General features: G+C 42.3%; 1 protein-coding gene across 1 annotated transcript in view; it reads left to right on the forward strand.

Moving 5' to 3' along the window:
• sipa1l3 (signal-induced proliferation-associated 1 like 3) overlaps nt 1-21835 on the forward strand; it is a 91776-nt gene that overhangs the window by 64728 nt on the left and 5213 nt on the right. Inside the window, exons 8-21 of the mRNA XM_060877485.1 lie at nt 1201-1358; nt 1596-2181; nt 3260-3534; nt 13792-14025; nt 14979-15140; nt 17112-17233; nt 17860-17972; nt 18206-18663; nt 18768-18986; nt 19177-19339; nt 19847-20039; nt 21043-21192; nt 21517-21643; nt 21741-21822. Of these exons, the coding sequence (XP_060733468.1) occupies nt 1201-1358; nt 1596-2181; nt 3260-3534; nt 13792-14025; nt 14979-15140; nt 17112-17233; nt 17860-17972; nt 18206-18663; nt 18768-18986; nt 19177-19339; nt 19847-20039; nt 21043-21192; nt 21517-21643; nt 21741-21822 (3042 nt within the window). The remainder of the gene's footprint in view (nt 1-1200; nt 1359-1595; nt 2182-3259; nt 3535-13791; nt 14026-14978; nt 15141-17111; nt 17234-17859; nt 17973-18205; nt 18664-18767; nt 18987-19176; nt 19340-19846; nt 20040-21042; nt 21193-21516; nt 21644-21740; nt 21823-21835) is intronic.

Genomic DNA, 21835 nt, shown 5'->3' on the forward strand with positions numbered 1-21835 from the left:
TGCATGTGTGTATGTTTGTGATTGTGCATGTGTGTGTGTGTGTGTGTGTGCGTGTGCATGTGTGTGTATGTGATTGTGCATGTGTGTGTATGTGTGTGCGTGCGTGCATGTGTGTATGTTTGTGATTGTGCATGTGTGTGTATGTGTGTGCGTGCGTGTGCCTGTGAGTACGTTTGTGATTGTGCGTGTGTGTGTGTGTGTGCATGTGTGTGTGTGTGCGCGTGTGTATGTTTGTGATTGTGCATGTGTGTGTGTGTGCGTGTGTATGTGTGTATGTGTGTGCGCGCGTGTGCATGTGTGTATGTTTGTGATTGTGCATGTGTGTGTGTGTGTGTGTGTGCATATGTGTGTGTATGTGTGTGCGCGCGTGCATGTGTGTATGTTTGTGATTGTGCATGTGTATGTGTGTGTATGTGTGTGCGCGCGTGTGCCTGTGTGTATGTTTGTGATTGTGCGTGTGTGTATGCATTGTCTATATACAGTATATATATATCTATATATATTTTTTAATATTTGTACTCTTTATATTTTATTTTGTTTATTTATTTACTACATCTCCTTAAAAACGAGCCAGAGTACAGAATGACTTGAGAATAACACTACAGTACCTGCCTTGAGCTCGAGCAGTGCTCTCGTACCTCTCTCCTTCTGTGTCTCTCTCCCTCTCTCCCTCTGTGTCTCTCTCCCTCTCTCCCTCTGTGTCTCTCTCCCTCTCTCCCTCTGTGTCTCTCTCCCTCTCTCCCTCTGTGTCTCTCTCCTTCTGTGTCTCTCTCCCTCTCTCCCTCTGTGTCTCTCTCCTTCTGTGTCTCTCTCCCTCTCTCCCTCTGTGTCTCTCTCCTTCTGTGTCTCTCTCCCTCTCTCCCTCTGTGTCTCTCTCCCTCTGTGTCTCTCTCCCTCTCTCTATCTCTCTCTCTCTCTCTAGTAGGCACCTTGAAGACTCTGTATGAGTTCATGTGTGACATTGTTCTTCCCTGCCTGCCCTGAAACCCGAGTCTCTTATTCTCTTTTTTTGCTCTTCTATTAATCACTATCACTTTTTCCTTTCTCCCCGTTTCCTTTTTGTGTGCATAGATTTTAGATTGTCTCCAAGTTGCATCATCCACATGGTTGTATTTTTGTTTCCTCCCTTTCCCCTCCTTTTCTCCTTCTCTATCTCTCTCTCTCTCTCTCTCTCTCTCTCTTGCTGTCGTTTGCTCTCAGCTCCTGAGGAAGAGGCATATAGGGAACGATATTGTGACCATCATCTTCCAGGAGCCGGGCGCTCTGCCATTCACGCCCCAGAACATCCGTTCTCACTTCCAGCATGTCTTTGTGATTGTTCGCCTTCACAACCCCTGTTCCGAGAACACCTGCTACAGGTACATATTCCTCTCCTTGTACACTACTGCTGCCAGTTACCATAGCAACCCTGCCCTGACAGCAGTTGCCGTGGATACTACATGTTAACATAGCAGGGCTTTTTATAAACCATGTAACAAGCGTGTCAGTTCACCATCAGTGACATAAGATTGTTAATAGAATTCACCAGACTTTTAAAGCACAGGCTGATGAGATCTTTTTCCCCTGCTCTGTCCTTCCTCTTTTTATCTCTGTAGTGTTGCAGTGACACGCATGAAGGACGTGCCCCCATTTGGACCGCCCCTGCCTCCCAGCGGCGCGACCTTCCGCGACCCTGCTTCATTCCGCTCCTTCCTCTTGGCCAAGATCATCAACGGCGAGAACGCTGCACATAAGTCAGAGAAGTTCCACACCATGGCTGCTCGCACTCGTCAGGGCTACCTGCGGGACTTGGCCGAGAACTGTGCAAGCACCACGCCGCTCGACACGAGCGGCAAGCTCAACAACCTCATCTCACTCGCCTCCAAGCGGCGTGAGAGAGTACGGGCACGCCAGGGGGCGGAGCTCGGTGCTGCTGGAGCGGTGGCCTGGCGGGTCGTGGCTCAGGATTTCAGTGGAGGTGGAGCAGAGCTCCCGTGCGTGCTGGCAATCTCCACAGAGTACGTGGTGCTGGCTGACTGCTCCACAAAAGAGGTGGTGTTCAACTGCTTCTGCGCCGACGTGATTGGCTGGACAGCTGAAAGGTTGAACTTAAAGCTCTATTATGGCCGAGGGGACCACGTGGCACTGCGCGTGCCTGAGGGCGGAGCCCAGGACATCCGAGAGGTGCTTCAGAGGCTAAAGGTAAAAGTAACAAAGCAACTAAATACGTGACTTGATGTCATGTTTAAGGTGGAGGATAACAGGTGAAGCTAGAATACTCAATAAATACCTTTGTAACAAGTCTATAATTACTGTTGAATGCTTGACTGGTCAGAATGTGTGTTTTTTTATTAGTTATATTTATATTACCATTTCTATAGTAACAACTAATTCACAGAGACCTGTATGTTGGACGCTGTACATAATCGAAAGCTAATAATAAACAATGAAGAAATTTCGCTTCACATAATCAAATTAAAAAAAAAACATTTATGAAAGGCGTCAAAGTTTTCTAACAGTCACGGCGTTTTCCACCACAAGTGGGTCTTCAGGTCTGGCCTGTTTCTCTGTAACATGACTGCATTTTTAACTTTTTAGACTGTTTGTCTGCTACAGCGTAAGCGATGACAGGAACCGGCTTGTTTTGCAGACATTCCACAACAAATCGAACTCTAAATGGATAAAAAGCAGGTTTTGTTCATTAATAAACTAATTACTTGTAACCACAGCTGAGGAATGAAACACTTCAGGCCATGCTGTTGTAACTCCGTTTTACATCAGTGTTGATTATTTACACTCCACCATAATATAATCCTTAAATAATAGACCTATTATTACAGGAATAACATTCCAATGCTAATGCTTATTGTTCTTTTGTTGTTCTTGTTAGCTAGCTAGCGTTCTAAGCAGAAATAAAATGCATTAAAGTGCACATTTTGTATGATGATGTCTAAGCTGGGGGTAATTTGGGTGGATACCACAGTTGTGACGTCTGTATTAGGCCATGTTTTATTTCATTTAATAGCAGACTCTTAAATCTATCGGTTGGCCAAAGGGAATTTAGCTAAACGCTTAGAATATTTGTTGCTTTGTTTGCACACCAGCGTCATTACTGATTAAGTGACAGTTGTGTTCAGGTTGTTGGAAAACAGAACTGTTACTAGGCAAGGATTTCTACTTTGCACCAGTTTATATTAATCATCCAATTTGTAATAGTCTCGTATCGTAAGTGTCATGATTGTCTGTATCAAGTTAAAACGCTACCATCTTTTTTCCTCAGGGGCTGACAGTCGGCTGCGAGACGGTGGACATGACGCTCAGACGGAACGGTCTGGGCCAACTGGGTTTCCACGTGCGCTTGGACGGCACCGTTTCCGAGGTGGAGGAGTACGGTTTCGCCTGGCAGGCGGGTCTCCGGCAGGGGAGTCGATTAGTGGAGATCTGCAAGGTCGCTGCAGTGACCCTCACACACGACCAGATGATCGACCTGCTGCGCACATCGGTCACTGTTAAAGTTGTTATTATCCCACCGTTTGAGGAAGGAGGAGCCCGCAGGTGAGGCAATAGATACGGTTTATGGGTGATGGGTTTATTTTTACTACAAAACAATGAACTGTTTTATGTTCATGCTGCTGAATTCATTCAGTCAGAATCGAGCAATGTCAGCTGTCGTAAGATTTTTCTCTATTGACTGAGATGATGAAGTCACATCTGATTGGTATGTGAGTCCAGGGTGGCAATCAGGGTGACCAATCAGACAACTGGAGCCGCCATATCCACTCAGACACAACTCTACTCTGTCTCTGCGTTTGTCGTGATGTAATGTTCGATATATGACGTGCCCTAACGTCTGGGTTTTCACCGTGTCGTTTGTTTTATACTGTAACCTCCGGCTTTCAAGCTCCTTTCTTACACTTCATCAGTCTGTGTGTGTTTCTCAGCCTTCTTCTGTGTTCACCAGCACGACAGCGTGAATTCAAATTCCATCCAACCTTCTGCACTATTGCAGACAATCCCTGCCTTAGCATTAGCATCCTATATCGCCGGCACAGAAAGGGATGCTGACTACTGTAGACTCATTAAGAACGACTTGCCCAAAACAGCAAAATCTGTGCACAGCATACGACAAGCAGCAGCAGAATCCAGCGCTGGCAAGGCTGTCCGCATCTGCTTTCTGCTTTTTCTTCGCTCCTCTGAGACATGCTCTCATTTCGTGATGATCAATACTGAGATTCTTGGCAGGAAACGCCGCTGCTCGCTGTTGCTCATTTCTGCAGGAAGTTTTCTGCAAGGATAGCGCAGATTCACTCGAGTACATTTAGCCACGTGAATCCAAACACTTCCATCATCGGTTGGCATTTTGTACACGATTGAAGAATGACTCTGGCTCTGTTGCTGCGATTACAATAGATTTGACATTGCAGAGACGAAGAGCAAAGAACTTTTCTTCAGTCTGTTTCCTTTTTATGTAACACACAGATACACACACACACACACACACACACAAAGCAGATTTAGAGACAGTAGGCAGACACTTTCGTTCTCAGGGTAGCAGTGAGTGGGAGTGTTTGAGAGAATTGGGAGAGAGAACATCGAGTGTGTGAAAAGAGCACAAGGAAAAGTACATAACTGTTTAAAAAAATACAGAAACACGTTTTTACTTTACTTTACTTTATGCTGTACATTTCTCTTAAAGCAGTTTTCCCTTTATACAAAGGCATTAGGATACTCATACCACAGCATCACCATGCTGTCAGTTTTGGGCCCTTGAGCAAGACCCTTAACCCTTTAAGTCATGTAGAAGAGTCAGGCAAATGAGAATGGGAGTGTAAATACAGGAAAGACCTGAAAACTACACTTCTCTTCATTTAATGTTAATCTCAATGTTTTACCAATTGACGGTGGCTCCTGATTGGTCAGACCGAAAGACTAAGCACTCCTGAGCTCCGTAAATTTGACCAGTGAATAAACATGGCTTTGGTTTTAGATTCAATAGATTCAAGGGGGCAGGACAGTAAATACACTATATAGTCAAAACTGTGTGGACACCTGACCATCACACACTCATATGTGGCTCTTCAGCAAAATGTTGCCACAAATTTGGAAGCACACAGTTATCTAGAATGTCTTTTCTTCACCGGAACCAAAAGGCCCAAACATGACGTGGCACGACAATGCCCCTGTGCATAAAGGTTAGTCTCCTTAATGCTTTTTTTTTTTGGCCAAATATCCACAAATACCCAAAGTCACGATTCAGAATCTGTTGGAAATCCTTCCCAGAAGAGTGGAAGCTCCAGATGGTGGAAGCTCCAGATAACACCCGTGGTTTTAAAGTGGAATTGACATCAAGCACACACGAGTGAGACGGTCAGGTGTCCGCATACACTTGGCCCTGTTTATTTGGTATTCCAATCGTATATTCGGTCTTCAACATTAGTGCTTTGTAAAAGTCAAAGGTGAAGTTATAACTCATGAGTCTTCAGGGTGGAGAGCTTTGTGGTTTTTCAGCAACACGGCAAGAGGGTTTTAGCTGCATTTCCGTCTTCTCAAAGCAGGAATCACTTTTTCCTCAACACATATTTTTATACGATTCCATGCCAGCTTCAGATCTTGATAGGAGACGTGGCCTAAAGACTAAACACCGAAGGCAGGGATTGAGTTATTGTGATTTGGATGATGATAATACAGAATAATACATAAATACAGAATTATACACCTACTTTTTTTTTATTGATACATTTATTGATTTATTTTTATATAAAATGCTAAGCAGGGGTCAATAAGGTTCAGATTCTCCTTTCAGTTATTAATTTCGTAGCTTCAGTACAAAAACGTCAGACACCAGACACGTCTCGGCCGATCGACGACGTTTTGGATAAGCGGGGTAATTGTGTGTATTTAACTTTTGGCCAGGCTGCTGCTTTAACTCACAAATACACACATGTAGCTCATTCAGACAGCTTGTCTCGTGTGAACGTTCTGATCCAGAGTGCGGATGTGCTGTGGTGTGTGTAGCAGCACTTAAGGCATGTAATCACTGCTGCTCTCTGCTAAAGGGGCTCCTCAAGCCCCTAATTACTCAGCAACAGCCTCGACACTGCACTCAGAAGCCATATGGAGCTTTTGTGGCAGTTTAATTACACAAATGAACTCCTTTGGAAAAGAAAAAAAAAAGAAAAGAAAAAAGCTGCCTCTTCCTGTCTCCACTGTTAAAGTGGCGCTGAACTCCAAAACTAAAGATTTATGAATGATTATCTCCTCTTAAATGACTCGTTCCTACTATTTTGTTAGGATATTGCTATGTTCACAATTTCTATTCAAAAACGAGACTTTCTGTACTCGGCTTCTTACTCACTATCGCTCGGTGACGTCAGCTTGGAGCTGCCGAATCCGCTCGTCTTTTGTCCGGGAAAAATGCGGGAAAGGCAAGAAGTTATATATTAGTATGTCAGATATGATCATGTGTAATAATAAACATAAAGGCAGAATTCTCCACTCTGATTGGTCAGAAAGCAGAGATCGCAGATTGTTGCAAGCAGAAATGTTTGATCTGTGCTTTATTTGTAGAAAATGACTTAAATTGGTGAGATTTCAAGCACAGACTTACTCTATAAAGCTCCTGCGATTAAAACCATGTATGTTATTACTTTCTGTGGTGACTGTACTTAAGTCAACACACGTGAACGTGACACGTCTTGGCCCGAGTCTGCAGTAATTCTGAAAAACTGCAAGCTTCTCAGAATATTGTGGAGTTCAGTTTTTCGATTGCAAGAATAAAAGCGCTGACAATAGTTCTGGCTGAATAACATCTTACACAGGAAGTTGTGTGATGGACAGTCCATGGTAGCAGATTTTAAAAGCTTGGTATTGTTTCTATCAGGAATACGGAATTTTCTGAACATTTCTGGAAAGATGTCTATTTCAAATTTTTTGCCTTTCTTCTCCCAACGTCAGCACTTTGTAACAGTCAGCTATAAAACTCCTATCGTTATGTTTTCAGACACAAAAAGGTCACAACGCTGTATTTATTTATTTTTTTCGTCTTGTTACTATACGTTCACCAGAGAAACAGTAAACAGCCGGTTTATGGACGGTTCCTTGCATTAAACATAACCATAAATCGATCAAATAAAAGATAAGCTGTGGTGTGCTAACGAAATAAATCCATTGCCATTGACATCGCTGTGGTATTAGAGGAATAAAACACTTCAGAATGTAATATTATTTGAACTTACGGTGGTTTAAGTCACTCCACTTTTGTCTTGCTCACAACCCCATGTATAATTGTTGTATTATTGTCCTATTAAAGGATTATAAAAAGGTTGTAGGTTTATTAAGCCTAATTATAGATGCTTAAGATCGGCTTGTTGGACCGGAGTGTTTATTCCATGCATTTATTTCTAGACAGAAGCAAATGTAGCTTTAGAGGTGTAGAGCTTTTCTAGGTTGTCGGGCGGAAAAGATTTCCATGTTGTACAGTTACATCACCTTTTTTTTTTTTTGTTTTGTTTCCTGGCTCTCTCTCTCTCTCTCTCTCCATCTCCTGTGGATCATCAGTTGCTGACAAGCGTTGTTCCTGCTCCTCTTTCTCTCACTCCTCTCTTTTCTCTTTCTCTTTCACACCTTGGCGTCTCTCACCGACATCTCTCCCTTCAGCCCGTCTATTTGCGGATATGGTCTGTGCAGAATCCATTTAGTTTCATTTCATTCATTGACATGCACATTTATTTGTCTGGTTCTCCCAGTACACCCCCCCTTCCCCACCCTTCTTCCTCCCTTCCCCTTCTCTGTTTTTTCTCTCTTTCTCCCTCTCTCGTCTCATACGCTCTTTCTCTCAGAGGAGTGCCAGGGAAACGGATTGCTCAGGGAGAGAGCGAGCGACGGTCAGAATAGCACAGCGGTTAATAATGCAGAACGAGGGAGCACGTGCGTTCGAGAGCGTTGTTTTGCCGTCTTTAACCCCGCACGGGATCTAGATGAGGAAGCGCCGGTGAGCCTGCAGATATTAAACGTGTCCGGACACCTCCTCGGCGCGAAACAGAAGTAGGTGGGTGTTAAAGAGATCCCACCCCCCTCCTCTTTCACATCCCTCCCATCAAAACGGTCTCTCCATCTTCCAGTGTATTTTCCTACCGTAGCTCGAGGGAGAGAAAAGAAGAGAAGCTGCGTGCGTGTTTGTGTTCGGGTGTCGGCGCTTGCCTGCGCTCCGGCTGGTTAGATGACGAGCGAGATGGCAGTGCCTCAGAGGTCCGACAGAGCCTGCTGTACACGGAGAGGTTAGTTTACACATCCAGACAGCACGAGAGGGACAAAAATAGTGAAGCAAACCAGAAACAAAAGAAGATTAAAGAGCCAGAGTGATCACAGAGATATGGATGGATGGATGAATAGATAAGCACTCAGTGGAGGAGGAATTTGTTGCTTTGTAAATATCTAGTAAGAAGGTATGGGTTTAATTTTGTGTGTGTTTTTCTGTGTTGCAAGCATGCTCTTTTTTTATTTCTTTTTGTTCCTGGATCAACTGTGGTGTTTATGTTGTAGCTGTGATGCGAGTGCTCAGTGATTTCTTTCTCAACACAAATGGGTTTGAAATCTAATCTGGCTCTGTTATGAAACTTTGTGATGAGTAACGATACCACACCAGGTTTTTTTGTTCCTGTACCATGTTCCCTAAAAAAAACAAAAAAAAAAACAAGGCAGATGGTGGGGATGCTGGCTAAGTGACCATCACAATTACTCTGCTAATTTAAGGACAAAAGAAAACAGCCATCTGCTTTATGTTGCACTTTATAAAGCTGCATTTCTTCACAGATTTTTGATGGAAATCTGTAAATAACAAACTAATAGCTTTTTATCAGGTACAATTAGATACACATAAACATACATTTTATCCAGCTTTTTTGTTTATGTGTGTGTGTGGTAGCAGCACACAAGGTAACTAGCTAGATGTAGGTTTTGTAGTTGATTATTTAGTTCGTTGAGGAAGCTCGCAGTTCAGTTTGGTTTAACCCGAGCTCTTGAGTAGCGCAACACAAAAGAGTTCATAAGGAGATCACGAGATTGAATCTCGACAACACCACAGCCATCTGTGGCCAGGAGTCATAAAGAACAAAACTGGTAGATGCGTCTGTGCTAGATCTGTGTTAGAACGATGGCATACTCTCTCTCCTGTCAGTCACGGCAACCCTAGCCAATCATGAGCTTCTGTGAGGTCATGTATACGGAAGAGAGTGGAGGACATTCACCTTCACGTGTGTTACACTGCACTGTAACACAGCATGAGAGATGTGGTAGGCTAGTGGTTAAGGTGTTGGACTACTGATCAGAAGGTCATGAGTTCAAGTCCCAGGTCCACCAAGCTACCACTGCAGGGCCCCTGTGCAAGACAATTAACCCTCAATTGCTCAGGTGAAAATAAAATGAAATAAAATGTAAGTCACTCTGGATAAGGGTGTAAATGAATAAGCAGCAGCACTTTATTCAACTCGACAATTCAACAGTTCGGGCACTCGACTCTTGCAGATTTGGATGGGGCGGGGCTACCAGGCACTAACACTCGGTGAGAACAAATTCAAGATATTTTTTGACGTTAAAAATTTACCGTGTTCTGCTAAAGCTAGCCGCATCACATTATGTACGTTTGGCATAATTTGCCATCAGCTGAGTAACGTTCTTTACTTCCAGGGGGTAAAAATACTGTGTTTCATTTGAGAAGATAGTCTCCTTTAATAATTGACACACTAGGCTGTAGGGGGCATAGCGTGTGTTACGTCATTTGGGACACAGTTATTGGGTTTGATTGTGAAAACCTAAAAGGTCTTTAAATCACGTTACGGATGGAGGTTCGCATGGGTTGAACTGTGTGTTTGTATTCTTAGCTTTTGCCGTCCATTCTCTCTGATGAAGACTGATTCTTAATCGGGTCCAAGTCCAAGATGAGTCCAAATGACTCAAGAGACTCGAGTCAGTATGGAAGCTTTGAGAACAAGTCTTTACTAGGCTTCATTTATCCATTGCATCAGTGATTTGGGTTATATTTTGAAAAAGAAAACGCACACATTATTTACGTAAACTCTCAAGACTGAAACCGTATTTACTGAGACAGAGACGAGACAAAGTAAACATGGCGTAAATCTGAGCCAAATCCAAGTCAGTACAGAAAACATCTGGAGACTGGACTCATACAGCTTAAGTACTGTATTAACATCTATGGTTTTGATTTTTAACCCCTGCTACTAAAGCAGAACAAAAAAAACGTGATTTGCTTGGAGACAAAGCTAATTTACCGAAAGCAAAAGGACCCAGGAAGTAAAAGTCACATTTTTCTGCTAGCGGTTACTTTCGCTTCACGCTAGCTTTGTAAGTCCACAAGACATCGGTCCTGTGAGCCGATAGAAACCAAAGCGTATGATGTGATTAGTTAGTCTACATGCTACCAAACAGGGTTCATGTGAGTACTGAAGTCACTTTACTGAAGCTCAGCTCTACAAAGTAAGTAAATTCCGTTGACAGTAAATCTTTTACCCTCCAGTTTATTAAGTGCAACATAATAAGGAAATGGACTGGACTGGATGACAGACGTGCGCTTACCATCCACTCACATACTGCTCATACTTCAACTGGGGTTAACAATCAATCCTGGCTATTCATAACCTGAGGTTTCACATTGTTCATTCCTAAACCCTGGCTTAACGTTCTACAGTCAACAGCCACGACTGGGTAAATACGGCACACAACTGGTTTAAATAACGGCTTATCTCGTGCTTTCACATAGGCAGGAAAACGTAAATGCTCCAATTTCACGTAAATCCTTCAATTTCTGATTGCCTGTCTGTTGCTAAGCATCGAGCCTTAACATTCTAACACCGCCTTACTTCACACTTTAGAGTTAACACCAAAACAGCAGGGTTTCATAACACTGGGTAAGTGTGAAACATTCCTCTGTCTAGGGTTAAAAGTAGGGTTTAGAATGGGAATAATCCCAGTGAGAAATGCCCATATAAATACTATACACAAGGAACTCACAACATTGTATTTGAGTTATTTGTTGGACCAGAATCTTGGAGCCTGTGTTTCACAGTCTGTGACAAACAAGGATTCATGGCGTCTGTCAAATCTGCTTGTAAAGGGTGCGTGTGTTCATGCGCAGAGTCCAGAGCAATGTCTGAAGAGTTTCTCTTCTCATTCTCTTCCTCTATGCTTTCCTTCTGCATCTCTTCTCTTTCTCATGTCCTTTAGTGAATAGTGAAGGAGAAGATGATAGAAAATGAAGGCTGATGAGATCTGGACGTGTTTCTGGCTCTGTAATTGGTGGAAGGATGCCATGTGACTAAAGCAAGTGTTGAAAAGCATTTGGTTCTGAATGGATTGAAATATTAATGAGCTCATAAGTTTTCTGTGCCACAGAGGGACAAAATGTGAGTTACAAATTGTCTCTTTCTTTAGAAAAAAAAACACACACAAGCAAAATAGTATTATATTATATCATTTTATTCTTAAAGGTGGGGTGCACGATGTTTGAAAGCCAATGTTGACATTTGAAATCACCTAAACGAACACGCCCCTAACCCAAATGGGTGTCACCCCTGTTTTGATAGCTCCGCCCCACACATACATACGCAAACCAGGCAACTATTATGGCGGAACCTGCTGGGGCAGCTGGCCGAGGGGGTATTTTTATCAATAGATGACCTCAATGAGTAATACTATGGTAATACAAATGTGATTTTATAGTACTGTGTGTTGTACCGTGAAAGGTTTATCACGCGGAAGACGTTCAGTTCTCTCCAGCGCTGGAAAGCTGATCCTATATTAACACGGGTCCTGCTTCTTGCCTTATCGTAAGCCTTTTTTTCGCTTTTCGTTTTTATCCGCCATGTCAATGTTTCGATCGCATACTATCGCATGCTAATGTCAGACATGCGCACTGAACACTCTCTCCGCCGCACATTGACAAGACACGCCCCTTTCTGCTCATTGGCTACACGTTAGTTTTGTTTGTCGGCCCGACTCAGTTTTCTGAAGCATTTCTCAAACAACGTGCACCCCACCTTTAACTTAGCTTTAATTTATTTACCTACAGTAAAACTCACTTTGTTTGTTATTTTGATCTTGAAGAGTTTTGTTCCCTTTAGAACCACAACTGTTTTCCAAACATTTATTATTTTATAATTTTATTATAAATTTGTATCACTTAAACTGTTATAGCAGAGCATTCCTTCCAGTCTGTTTATCTTTCTCTTGAAGTTCAGAAGAAATGTCAGACAACCCTGATACTCCTGACTGTTACAAAGTGCTGACACTGGAGACTTCTTCCATTATTGTAAAATAAACATCTCTGTAGAGAAATGTTTCAAAGAAGAAAAAGGTGTGTGTCTGGTTATGTGTGTGTGTGTGTGTATACACCTGTGAGTGTGTATGTGAGTGAAAGGGTTGAATTTCAGGGTCAGACATGAATTTGTAGCCCTTTTATTGCCATGCTTGATGTACAGGGAACTTCACACACACCAATTGACGCTATTCAGATCAGCGGACAGGAATAAACATGTTTATTAATGGAGGGAAGTCCATGGAATTTCTTGAGGGGGATCATCGTGTTGGATTTCCTGCGGAAGCTAAACTGCAAACAGCAGACAAACCTTAACTGACCCCTGAGAGTATAGTGCTGATGGTGCAGGTGTCGAGAGAGAGATCTAGAGAGATCTTACATTACTTCTTGTCATCACAATAAGCTCTACGGTAAAGCAGACTGAAAACGAATGCAGCTCATCCCAACCTTAAGAGAGGCTGTTGATGGACTCGGTGTTTAGGCAACTAAGTGTGCTGTTCAAGAGGGATTACGCCACACTATTTCTGTTCATACATCATTCCCAAATTACAGCCTAGTGCTCCAACACTGTGCCAGGGAGTCATCTGGAACCATCTTGATAGAGCTGAGGAAGATGTCTGGCTTTGCCTGGTGATTTTAAAGCAAAAGTTCAGGCAAAAATAGAATTGAGCCCATTTGTAGTTTGATCAGCTGACACGTGAAAGAGTTATCAGTATCAGCAGAAGAGATGGAACACAGACAGTCATTAGACCGAAGCTCACTTCTGTGAAAAATCTGTGAAAAATCTTGTTTTTGCAAGAACTACTTCTCGTTTGTACGGATTTCTACATGAAACCACAAGCATCCAGAACCTCTTGAGTGTTTTCACGACTGGGAATTAAGTGAACTAGTGAACGTTTTGTAAATCTATATACACAAAATTGGTGTATGGGATTCTGCAGTTGTTTCACAGTTCAAATGGAATTTTTTTCTGTTTTTAAAGGAAAGCTGTGATTATAAGCCCCTCCCCCCAGACAAGCCCAGAATCTGTCCTGGGTGCGGACTCGGGGACTCGGGCCAAGTGGGAAAACGCCCAGAGTTACAAACTGTATTGTTAACAATTTCAGTCATAATACAAAATTATGTTACTGAGTTAGTTTTCTTTTTTACTGCAAAATGTGATTGTGAAGGAAGCATTTAGTTTTTAGCTGAATTACCATTGTAACTGAATCCAGTTCAAAACATAAACATCAGACGTTATATAACAGACGTGTTCAGGCTGATCGGTTCAAATTAGCAGTATGAAAAAAGAAAAAACGGTGCATATATTTTACTTTTTGGCAGGTTTATTCCTTTAGGGAACTTCAACACACGACATGTAATTATTTGTCTGTATGGTGATAACGTGTGAAACTTTTAAGTGCTCTAAAACCTCCGTAGGTTTTTTTAGTTGTCTCTGCTTTTGTTGGTGAGTGTGTTAATTTGCACGTGTTTTGCGTGTATAGGGGCTGCACAGAGGAATACGAGATGAAGACCCATGAGCAGAAAGGCGATGCAGAGCCGATGGCAGCGAGTTACCGTTCCAGCCAGCGAGGTCCGGCGTGGCGTTGGGAAAGTCCCCCTACAGCCCCCTCAGCACAGCGCTGGACTCCTGTAGGGCCTCCATCGGGTCCCGGCCGCACACACAAGGGACTGGTGCCTGTTCCATACAGAGAGCCACAACACGTTCCTGCTAAAAGGTGAACCATTTTGTTGGTATAAGTTTTCTCTCTTTTTTTGGTATATACATACATTTATCTCTCAGTCGCTCTGGCAGCAACATAATACAAATAAATCATGCAGATACAGCTCAGGAGTTTTGTTAAAGTTTACATCAAATGTCGGGATGAAGAAAAAGTGTGATCGCTGGGACTTCCAGCTGGCATAGATGTCGGTGCCAGCTGGATTGGTTTAAGTATTTCAGAAACTAGAGAATCCTCTGGGATTCTCACCCACATCAGTCTCTAGAGTTTACACACAACGGTGCAAATAATGTTGAGTGAGCAACAGCTCTGTGGCTGGAAACACCTTTTTGATAAGAGACCAGAGGAAAAAAAACAGATTGGTTTAATCTGCCTAAGGATTTAGTAACTTTTTACAAACGTGATGAGCAGAAAAGAATCTCAGCATGCACAGAGCATCATGAGCTACAGGTGTATGAGCTCCAACAGCACAAGACTACACCGGGCTTCACTCGTGTCAGACTCTCACGGGCACAGGCTCACTGAAACTAAACAGGTTAATATTAGAAAAACTATTACCTGGTCGATAGCTACCGATTCTTCTGTATGTAATACAAAGAGCACTAAACAAAGTATTTGGCATTCGCAAAACACTTTGCTTAATGAAAATATAAATAGTCTTAAATATGTTTCTTGTATGGAAACAGAGCAGTTGTGTAATATGTTGCATTCTTTACCGACATACAGACATGCAGTAATATAAAATCCTAAAATATACATGTAGAGTTTGTTAATAATATAATAAAGGTTTTTTTTATTATCTTGGAATAAATGATTAAACTGGGAGTGTGTTTTCTTGTCTATCCATCATCTTGTTGCTCGACGACATAAAAGCAGATGATGGGAACAAAACACTTGCATGGAAATCTACATTATGTGTCTAACCACTAAGTCTGTCTGTCCTCCGTCAGACCTGTCAGTTACCCTGAGAACCAATACAGCGTGTCTCCAGTGGGGGCAGATAGAAGTTTGCCCTACCGCAACCCCTCTGCCAGTTTCTCCAGCCCGGGATCAGGCCTCGGCCCTGCATCCCTGAGCGGCCCGTTCGTCCGTTACAAACCCTCTCCAGACAGGTAAGTTCCTTTAATGAAAATATAAAAAAAAAAAAACTGACTACATGATTGAAAGTACCATTTAGCTCTTGTATCTTTTAATAAATCATAATATTGTCCAACCTAGAAATTGTGCTTTTACCCATCCATTAATTGTGTTAACTCGTTTTGGTGGCATTTTGCTCATAAATATGTTGTTGGGTTTTTTCTTAGCGTTCTTAGAATTCGCAAATACTCTTGCGTTCATGCTAACGGCATGAGAACATTAGCACCAAACAATTTACTTACAGTGTTTTTTTTTGTTTGTTTGTTTGTTTTTTTAATTAAAAGCCTAAATAATCAGTCAGAATCCCTGCATGATAAACGATGAAGGAAAAACCAATAGATTTTCTTGTAATGATATTCAGGATGATGCAACTTCCAAATGGTGACTTCAACAAGCTTGAAGGTTTGGAGGCAAAATGTATTTTTTTTTTCCCTGAACTATAATAGATGCCTTTTTGGAACGGATATTTTAAAGATGAGGTGTTAAATGAGTTCACACATTTATTTTGAAGTATTTTAAATACGTTTGAAGGTAAAGTGGAGTTTTAGTAGGACAGGCGCAAATTTGGTTTTAAGTCGATTTACTAGGTTTTATTAATACTTATTATTTATCTGAAAATGTTGTTTACAAAAAGATTATTCTAGCCGTTGGCTTTTATCTTAAAATACATATTTGTACCTGGGACACACATGGAAGCCCAAACATAAAATCACCCAAATAGTAAGTGAATATGATAGAACTGGTGTTGAGGTCTATTATTAAACTACAATAATACAGACGTGACTCATTGTGAGTAATACATGACCCTGTTTGATACAGAAAACGGTTTTCTGTTCGAAAAGGTTACTGTGAAACCGAAGCCAAACCGGTAGTGAGGTGTGTGGGTGTGAGGAGTGTGTAGAGCAAGCCAGGGCACACACACACACACACACACACAGCTGATTAATCCTTCAGACTTGTAACACTATCACGTACACATGTGTTGGTGTGTGGGGGTGTTTAGGGAGGTCAAGGCATGTACAGACATATCTGCTCTCAACTGATTGATTCAAAACAGTGTGTGTGTTTGTGTGTGTGTGAGAGAGAGAGAGAGAGCACCTATTATGAATTGCCCTGCTGAACCGGAGTAACACGTTCTACGTCAGTGCGTGACTCGGTTTATGAATTACACCCTTTGTTAGTTAGTTTGTGTGTTTTTTTTAGTTTTTATTATGTGAATGTGTCACTGTTTATTAAGGTTTTTTTTAGATCGTGTTGTGTTGTATTTGTACACACTTCCATTATTTACTTTCCCACATATTATCTAGTTATTCACTGATTTGCATTGAGCTTTCTTTTTTCTCTCTCCCCTTCTAACTAAATGCTTTCCACCTAGCACTCCTGACACTGCTCACACAAATATAAAACCATGCCCACACACTGAAGTTTCATTTCCAAACATCTGGATTTACCGAGTGTGTACTGAATAAAAGCATCACATACTCACATTGGGACAAAACAAGACGCTCATTCGTGTAGACCTCAAATTCGTGTGGCCTCGGTGTGCATCTTTACTAGATTTGGATAAGATCATAAGCATGAAGATGCCTGATGTGTGTGTCAGGCTGTTGTTTCCTTCTGGCTTCGTACCAAAGGGAACAAACATGTGGAGGGAATTTGACCCAAACTTCACACCTAAACATTGCGTGTGTGTGTGTGTGTATGTATGTAGCATGTAGAATGTGTCCAAACATTTCTTTTTTTTTTTTCCTTTAACACTAATGTGTTGGCACTAGTTGTGGTCTGTGCATTATAGAAGATTTGTTTTTTCCAGACATATTATCAGTTCTTATATCAGCTGTACGGTTGGATTATTTTCTGCCTCCCATGTAACTGCATTGGATAAACGCATCTGCTACACATAAAATGTAACTTGAACACTAATGCCATTGTGCGTACGTGCGCAGGTTCAGCTCGGCCCAGCGCTCTCTCCAGCCGTATGATGCTCATCTGACCCTTGATGGATCCAGTGGAGATTCCTCATCCGGCTTCACCAGCCAGGAGAGCACTATGGAGCGCAGCAAGACAGGTACACATACACACACACACACACACACACACACACACGCACATATCGACCTCAGGTTTTTCAGTTTGATTGTTGTTGGATTGTTCTGCCCTCTGGTGGTAAAATGGTGCAGCTGTCTGGTAGTTCAGTTTGCTTTCATTAGCACAACGCATTTTGCGAAAGATCTAAAATCCGTTTTAAGAGTTTGTTAGTTGTTAGTAAGTTATTTATGCCATTGCTGTTAATAAAAGATGACATACTTCTCCACAATCAAAGCAATTAATCAAATTTCTTACAAAAAAACAAAAAAACTTGTCCATACCATTACGTTTTTTTTTTCTTTCCCTTTCTTTCTCCACTTTTGTCTACAGTTTTTTTTCATCAGTCTGTTTGAGTAAGCTAAAACTGTTTTACACAGGACATATGAATTATATCCAGGGAATCGAATGATGCTGACAAAGTCATATTTAATTTGCTTATAATAATATATTTAATAGTGCTTATTTGTGGTAAAATAATGTGTGTGGGTTGGTATAAATGATTCAGATCGTCTGTTCCAGTGGAACTCTAACATGTAGTGATCTGTGCTAATTAATCTTCGTGTGTGTGTGTGTGTGTGTGTGTGTGTGTTTGTTTGTGTGTCACAGAGCCCATGTGGCATGTCGCAGCTTCATCACGGTGTACATCCGGAAGCGGAGCACAGAGACGACAAGGTCGCCAGGATTTGCAGGGGAAGGACTCGCCAAACCGACACTCTAAGGTGAGAGGCCTTTCCTGTTACCATAGAAACCATATGCTGTTTCAAATCTTCATGCTGTATAATAATGTATGACTCTTTGCCTTCTGCTACTTCTGCAGTTATGTCTGTCAGAGAACTGGAAGGATATTAACAATGTATTATGAACTATCAAATGATAATCCTCTCTCTCTCTTTCTCTCTCTCTCTCTCTCTCTCTCTCTCTCTCTCTCTCTCTGTCTTTCTGTCTCTCTCAGGGTGAGACGCTGTACTCCAGCCACTCCAGCAGTAACACTCTGTCCAGTAACGCCTCCAGCAGCCACAGTGACGAGCGCTGGTTTGACACCATGGGTGCCAGCACCTCTGGTACCCTCAGTGACCCCTGTGACCCATGTGATCCCTGTGACGCCGACCCCATGGGGAAAGGAGGCTCCAGCGACAGTGGCATTGATGCCTCCACTCTGTACGCTCCCACCTCCAGCAGCAAATCAGGCAAAGTGAGCCGGAGTCACGCAGGGACGCCACATAAAAGTCTTCACTCTTCAGCCACATACAGCGGCCTGCACGAGCTCTCTGCCCCCGCAGCCAGAGTGGGGGAGGGGCTCCAGCGAGAGCCATCACCTGTCATAACTGCATCAGCCAATCAAAGCAAGAGTTACCGCACGCGTACCTTCCCTCCACCTGGCTCAGCCAGCACAGACAACTTCAAACCCAGGTGAGCGAGAAGAGCCATTTTTATGTAAAGAAAGAAGTAAAAAGCTGCAAAATGTTTGCAAGGGCTGACTGTGTGTGTGTGTCTGTGCGCATGTGTGTGTGTAGAGCCTGCTACACACCTCAAGGATTTAAGACCCCAGCTGTGCCTGACAAGCCCAGGCCTTTCCGAGCTTCCACAGTCACGCCCACGTCAGGCTCAACCCAGCTGTCCACCTCCGCCCCCAAATCCTTATATGCTAAAAACAAGCAGGGTGCATGGCAGCAAGAAGAAAGCAGCCCAGCCACTATGTCCTCAACCTCCAGCAACATAGACAGCAACAGCAAGTATGTGTGTGTGCGTGTGTTTGTGTGTCTGTGTGTGACGTCTTAACTGTCTAGTGTTGCAATGGGCAGTTGTTGATTTGTTGTGTGGGTATAAAATGCGATGGAAGCTTAGTTTTTTTCCTATGATGTGAGAATTCATTTCCTGCCTTCTGTTGGTTGTGTATAAATATGTGTGTGCATGTGTGTACAGGCAAGTGGACATAAACAGTAAGAACGTGTTTGGACAGCCGCGTCTGAGAGCCTCTCTGAGGGACCTGCGTTCTCCTCGCCGCCCTGTACAAAAGAGCACCATTGAGGACGACCTGAAGAAACTCATCATCATGGACAATCCAGCCGACACACCACAAGAATCTGTAAGCACATGTGCACACACACACACACACAACGATAATGGTTTCACCTCAAGCATATCCTTATTAATTGTTTATTAGCTGAGTGCAGTCTTTTTTAAAATGCCATATAAGAGCATTGGCTTCTGAAGTATACATTTTAGCAATCAGCTCCATTCACCTCCAGTTAGTTCCTGGTCTGCAAAGATGAAGCTACTGTGCAATAGGAGATCAGAAATGTGTCTCTGAAAGGTTTCCTGCAGTGTAAACATGCTCAGTGGCACTCTTACACACACACACACACACACCTGCAAGCACACTTAACACAGAATTCTACATAGACACAGTAGATATACATGTCTGTATAAACACATAGCAGCTCATACAAGCTTATGACACTCAAGACATCACAATACAAACACAATGATGAATGCAAAAACACTTTACTCTTCAACTTCTACAAAGAAAGAAAAAACACATTTATTAGATCACTTTGTGTGTGTGTGTGTGTGTGTGTGTGTGTGTGTTTAGTCTCCTCGAAAGACCCTTCAGCGAACCTTCTCAGACGAGAGTTTATGCAGTGGGCGGAGAGACTCAAGCTTTGCCAACACACCACTTTTTGATGGACAGGCACCATCCAACGACCTGCTCTTCACCAGCACACTCCCCACTCGTCGCCACGGCAGCAGCACCAACCATGGTGCCATCTTGCCCAATAAGAAAGGTGCATATCTTACATGCTCTACAATTTCAGGTGTTTTTTTTTTTTTTTTTTTGGATAGTTTTTATTTATACTGTAGATTAGTATACCATTAAAAATCTTTCTTGTTATGAAAAGATGAATTTTGTTGCATAAGTTCAAATAACTTGGGCTTGTAGGGCAGGAGAGAGTTAACATATGATGAAGGTGCTAAACCTAATCAGTCTGAGATTTGCTCACGCTGAGTGACGTACAAGTTTGTTCTGTTGCACCATAATGAATATCAGTTAGTCTGATTCACACTGAATCGAAAGTCAAATCACACTAATAAAATGGATGATTCACGTTGATTCACAAGGAAATTGTTTATATCAAAATAAATACATCAAAATGTGATTTACATCACACTGAGTCAAAATTTGATTTATTTTTTTTACAGAAATGTGAATCATGGAATTGTTTACATCACACATCACACTGAATTACAGGGGAATTGTTTACATTACACTGAATCACAGGGGAATTGTTTACATTACACTGAATCACAGGGGAATTGTTTACATTACACTGAATCAAAATAGAATTGTTTACATCACACTGACAGGGTCACACCATTGTGAATTAAAAGGGAACTGTTCATGTACTGAAACAAAAGATAACGATTTACAACATACTGAATCAATGGAAATAGTTTATAGCACTCTGAATCAAAAGGGAATCATTCACGTCACACTGAATCAAAAGGGAATCATTCACGTCACACTGAATCAAAAGGGAATCATTCACGTCACACTGAATCAAAAGGGAATCATTCACGTCACACTGAATCAAAAGGGAATCATTCACGTCACACTGAATCAAAAGGGAATCATTCACGTCACACTGAATCAAAAGGGAATTATTCATAGCACACTGAATCATCTATTACCTCACTTTCACCTCATTGTTTTCATCAGTGACTTCTATTTGGGGAATATTGTTCACTTTATATAGCTTGATTCTGACTCACATGTGTGTGCTTATTCAGTGCCATTGTCTGCATCAGAGCTGTCACTGACGGAGGTAAGGGATAAAGTGCCCCCCCTGCGCAGACTGGACCCTGGCCTCATGCCCCTTCCTGACACAGCAAGCGGTCTTGAGTGGTCGAGTCTCGTCAATGCTGCAAAGGCCTATGAAGGTGAGATTTGTCCAGCAGAAAAACACTCAGACCTCATCTGAGTTTCTGTGGCATCCTTTTTAAACTCGCTATTGTTTGAATCATAGTGGAACCAATGTAACAAAAAAAACAAGGGTACGAATTATTCCCAAGAGAAACTGTCTTACTCTACACGTTCACCTGGTCTGTTTAGACACATGGAGAAGTCATAATTTGTACTCAGGAGACACTAATCCAGCTAAAATCTGATCCACTGGCAGCATAGCAGCAGTTTACGCCATCATCTTTTAGGATGCTAGAGCATGAGATGAATTTTCCTTGTTTTAAGCTTGTTTGTTTTCACAGTGCAAAGAGCAGTTTCTCTCTTCTCGCTGTCTGAGCCGCATGTTGGAGGAGCTGAGCTGAGACCTGTAATAAGTCCAGTTCCCTTTCACACACCACAGACCCCTCGCACTACACCCACCTTCAGCAGGTAATGAGGCACTGCAAGACCTTCGGAATGTTTGGAACATGGAAATTAGAATCTTTTGCATGCATTGAGTTTTGTCTGTCTGTCTGTCTGTCTGTAGTGATGAGGCTCCTGGAGACCTGTCAGGCCGACTGTACCACCTGGAGGTGATGTTGAAGCAGCTGAATAATGATCTAGAGAAGGTGGGCATTCACA

The sequence above is a fragment of the Tachysurus vachellii genome, chromosome 9, assembly GCF_030014155.1.
Source record: "Tachysurus vachellii isolate PV-2020 chromosome 9, HZAU_Pvac_v1, whole genome shotgun sequence".
In the NCBI taxonomy this organism is placed as follows: domain Eukaryota; kingdom Metazoa; phylum Chordata; class Actinopteri; order Siluriformes; family Bagridae; genus Tachysurus; species Tachysurus vachellii.